General features: G+C 42.9%; 1 protein-coding gene across 16 annotated transcripts in view; it reads left to right on the top strand.

Moving 5' to 3' along the window:
- LOC121693692 (ryanodine receptor 3-like) overlaps window positions 1–5,000 on the top strand; it is a 202,678-nt gene that overhangs the window by 75,950 nt on the left and 121,728 nt on the right. For all 16 annotated transcript variants that reach the window (XM_042073304.1, XM_042073303.1, XM_042073292.1 and 13 more), the window contains 2 exons: window positions 2,381–2,561; window positions 3,920–4,055. In XM_042073304.1, coding sequence (XP_041929238.1) covers window positions 2,381–2,561; window positions 3,920–4,055 — 317 coding nt within the window. The remainder of the gene's footprint in view (window positions 1–2,380; window positions 2,562–3,919; window positions 4,056–5,000) is intronic.

Here is a 5,000-nt window from a genome sequence, read left to right as displayed (position 1 = left end):
AAAAGATCAATATAATATAGTTTAATCATCACCTCACATAATTGTCAGAGTTGTTATTGCAACACATAGTGTAATTACAATGTAACTACAGTAGTGTATAAATAGTATCTTTATTCCAGGATAAATGCGGCCTAGTTGTGTGTCTTTCTGGGAGTCTGGGAGTTTGAGATAGAAATATCTGTAATGTTCTATGAATGTTAAACAACCCTATGGTGAGGATAAGATGGAATATATGAAGTGTTAAATGAAGAAAGAGCTCCATATTCTTTACCTTTGCCTGTAGGTGGAATCAGTAATATACTGAAAGGAAAAGTGAAGGTAAATTTCATTTTCATTTCAAATTTCAGATTTCATCATCAATAGTACATAATATCATTAAAATATTCAGGGAATCTAGAGAAATCTTTGTAAGGGACACCGTAGTGGGCACTGTGTTAAAACCAGACCTGTTTCTGTAAAGAAAATCATTGTATCGGCTCAGGTGTAGCCCAGCTGTAAGACTGAAACAGATGTGTTTATAGTTAAAGGTGCAGTCAGGGATTGCGCACAAAGTCTTGTTTGTTTGTGTTTATGTTGATTCAGTACTTCAATTTACTTGCAGACACTTTTGTGCAAAAAAACCTTCAAAACAAAACACGCCAGAGAGGTAGCTCACTCCTACCATCAGTATTCCCTGAGAAATTCCAAGGTTTTGTTTATGTTTTGGGGACAGGCTGTCCCCACTTTGTTTGTTTAAAAATTTCGGAGCCTGGGCTGCCTACAGAGACAGAATGGGCTGCTAGCGGTCGTGATGATTGCTGAATGTGGAAAAAAAAATGTCTTGAAATTGCGTAAAATCCCTGACTGCACCTTTAATGTGTCTAAAACACCCTTTCTAAGCCTTGACAAAACACTGAATATAAGCAGCTAGACAGGTTGTTATTTCTTAATTTTATTTAATTTCACTATATGCACACACTCTCTTCAAGTTCCAAGTAAGCCAGTTGGCAGACACTAGACACAATCAGAATGAGAATACTTTCTATATCACTAAACCTACCCCTCCGCCCTGATGTTATTTATCTGTGTGAGTAGTGTGGAGGTCATGGAGTCATCACTGATTGATTGCTTCCATCAGTCTACGTGGAGTGGAGCCACAGTGGCCTGCGAGGAGTGTGTTTGAAGTGTGAGTTTTTTAGCCCACTGGGCTCGCTCATCCTCGTGGAGAGGAGTGGAGTGTGCTTGGTCAAGAGTATGAGGAGACGAGGGTGTGCTTTATAGGCCACTGGGGCCTGCACTAGCTCCTTCCACGAGGTTGCCCTTGGCTTTGTCAGACAGTGAGCAGTACATTGCACATGGCACGCAAGACCAATCATAAACAAATGGGATGTGGAGCGAAAAGTGGATGCAGACGATGTTGTGGGTTTGTTCACACACTTGCATATGCACAGACAAACATGCACACATACAAATACAGAGATGCACACACACATTCATATGCACACACACACACACACACACACACACACACACACACACACACACACACACACACACACACACACACACATACACTGACACACACACACACACACACACACACACACACACACACACACACACACATACACTGACACACACACACACACACATACACTGACACACACACACACACACACACACACACACACACACACACACACACACACACACACAGAAGCATTGTTATAGTGGGTGCTGCAGATGCCCAGAGTAAACATCATTGTTGCGTGGCCTCACATCACTCCATGCTTGGCCAGTTGCTGCGTCACCTTAGGCAGTCCTATGTCTGGGACAACTGAAAAATGTTTTGTCTTCACCTCTCAATCCCTCTCTCTTACAGCCGCTTTCTTTTTCTCTCTCATCTTTCTGACTCTGTGTGTGTGTTGTGTTTAGCAGTTATTTTTAGCTGCGATGTGAATCACTGAATTTAAGCACATTTGCATTGATAAAGGTCCCATGTAACTTCCTGCACTGTCATAACCTGTCATGAATGCCATGTTTTACACATTACGTCCCATAATTATAGCTATTTAACTAATGTTTAATGGGCAGAGGCCTTGTACCTTTCACTGAAACATGCTCATTATAGTCAGTAATCACTATCTATTTAGCATATTGTTCACAGAAAAGTATTCTTTCTTTTATATCACTCCCAGAGAAATTATACATTAGTGGTTTAACAGTTAGTGGCCTTCATTGGTAGCTTGCACTGAGTTTTATACACTGAATGTAATGAAGTGAAAAAGTAACTGCATTGACAGGAATTGGTAGGAAGGAAAAGGAATTGAACTGAAATGAAATTGAATGGTATGGAGGGGAATTCAACTGAATTGAATGGTTCTCCTATACATTTTCTTAGGGACTTGGAGAGTTTGGGGGGAAAGAATCGTGTGGCCATGACTCTCCCCATCGAGGAGGTTCTCCAGACACTGAAAGACCTCATCACCTACTTCCAGCTTCCGGACGCGGAGCTAGAACACGAAGAGAAACAAATCAAGCTGCGCTCCCTCAAGAACCGTCAGAACCTCTTCAAACAGGAGGTGAGTAGAGTGGAACCTGTTCCTTACAGAGGAACCTCTTCCCCAGGCAGGCATGTCTAAGCCTGGCTGCCAAAGCCTGTTGGCAGGGATTCCAATTGTGTTGTGAGGCAATTTTAGTAAGTGATCATTTCAATACATTGCATAGGCAGTCAGGCAGGTTTGTGAAGCATCTGTATTTTTAAAGAGGAAATCAGTTTATGCTCTCTTCTCCTGCTGCCATGTTGTGTTTCAACGCATTGCTCTCTTGCTGTCAGCACTTTCCTTTGTTTTGCGGAATTCCTTTTTGCACCGACAACAAAAGCTATAGGTTTTTATTTATTTATTTATCTATTTATTTTTTTATCAGACGCTCAAAATTGCACTCATCAATTACAAAGCTGTCAGCTGCTTTTCGTGGTGGCTGTAATCTCGACAGACCCTGGACTGTGAACTCACACAAGCACAAGCACACACACACACACACACACAAACAGACACACATACTCTCTCTCTCTTTCTATCTCTCCTTTAGTATCCTCCTGCTGACCAGCAAACACACATATTCACCAGCAGTGCAAATCAATGTGCCAGTAAAACAAGCCACATAAAAATCTTCCTGCACTGAAGAACGGATGCTATTATTGCGGGTCATTGCCAAGCATAGTGCTACTGCTGCTTTTTCAAACAGAGAAAGATCCTCTGGGTTGGCTGATATTAAACAAACGTGTGTGTGTGTGTGTGTGTGTGTGTGTATGTGTATAGGCTCCAGATCTCTGGCCCCTGTGCTTTTTAATAATGCACCACTCACATACAGTATCTCAGCCTGGGAAATCCAACTTCCTGATCTGTTTCATTAGTGCAGAGTCAGAGAGGAATGGCAATAGATCCTCTTCTGTCTCCGCCATTCATCACAGTTAAAGCATCATGTTTAATGTTGACAAATGGCATATGGCCCAATGGAGGACTATAAATCACTTCCCTTTTTCCACTTCATAGCAGGTAGTGCATTAGCATATCTGATCATAATTGTCCTTTGTTTGACTGAATTAGCTGGCTCAGCTCTACATAGACACAAGTTGCAGAGTGGTTGTAACTGTCTGTGCATTATATGTTTGTGTATTCTTGCATGTGTGTGTGTATGTGTTTTTGCCGGTTATGCCTGTGTCTCTTGTTTCTTCTCCTTCTCATTTCCTCTCTTCCCTTCATTCTCTTGTCTTTCCTTTTCTTTACTTCTTCCATTCCTGTTTCTCTTTCTCCTTCTAATCTCATCTGTCTCTCCATCCCTCCCTCTTTCTCTCTGTTCTCTGTCCTTCCTCATCTCTCTCTCTCTCTCTCTCTCTCTCTCTCTCTCTCTCTCTCCCTCTCTCTCTCTGTCCCAGGGGATGCTAACTTTGGTGTCTAACTGCATTGACCGGCTGAGTATGTACAACAGCGCGGCCCACTTTGGTGAGTGTGCAGGCGAGGAGGCCGGGGAGGCCTGGAAGGAAATCCTCAATCTGCTGTACGAACTGCTGGGTAAGGAGCTGCTTACACACACACACACACACACACACACACACACACACACACACACACACACACACACACTTGCGTGCGCGCACACATACACACACACATACAGTACACACACACACACAGTAACACACACATATGAAAATACTTACATACATAAATCTGAAAGAGGTATCCTCAACCTGATGTCAGCTGTCACATTTTAGAATGGCTCCACAAAGAATGGTACAAATGTATAACTTTAAAAAAAGAAGTTTTAGGGGTAAATCGTGCACAGTATTTATGATATGTAATCAACTGAGGGGTTTGCATTTTCAAAGATGTCAAGTATAAGCCAGTATTGTTGGTTTAATATGGTACAGTATGTTTTCCCTTATGCACGTTTTTAGGACAAAAGTGTAGCTGGTAAGTGATTGTGCTGTACAGTATATGAAGTCACATAAGGTGACACCTACAGATCCAAGAGACTGGTGTATCCAAGACAAGACAGAGACTTTCCCATTGTGTAAGACAGAGACTCTTCCATTGTGGAGGAACTGATAAATCTCATCATGCTTAGCGTGGGTGGTGATAGTTGCTACCAAATTTCCATGGCAGTCTCCCTGGTATCATTTGGTCATTGGCTCTCACTTAAGTGCCTCAAAGAACACTTCTTCAAAATTGCCCCATTCCAGTACCTGCTAGCAATCCTCAGACAATCTGTGGATGTCGACCACTCATTGAGTTAAAGCCTGGTGATGAAACAAGCCCAGCTGTCGCCACGGTGATCACTCACAGGAATGGGATGTGATTGGGCGCCGCTACTCAGGCACCCAGCAATGACAGGAGCCAGAACAGTGTGTCAGCCTCAGGCAGTGGCTCTCAGTTGTGTCCAGGGCTGATGATCGCCACAGTCTGATGAGGTGGGCTGCAGTGTGGAGTGTGGAAGGATCTGGATGGTGCGGTGGC

The sequence above is a fragment of the Alosa sapidissima genome, chromosome 19 (assembly GCF_018492685.1).
Source record: "Alosa sapidissima isolate fAloSap1 chromosome 19, fAloSap1.pri, whole genome shotgun sequence".
NCBI lineage: Eukaryota > Metazoa > Chordata > Actinopteri > Clupeiformes > Clupeidae > Alosa > Alosa sapidissima.
The sequence above is the reverse complement of the archived record's forward strand: the minus strand, read 5'-3'. Positions and strand labels throughout refer to the sequence as shown.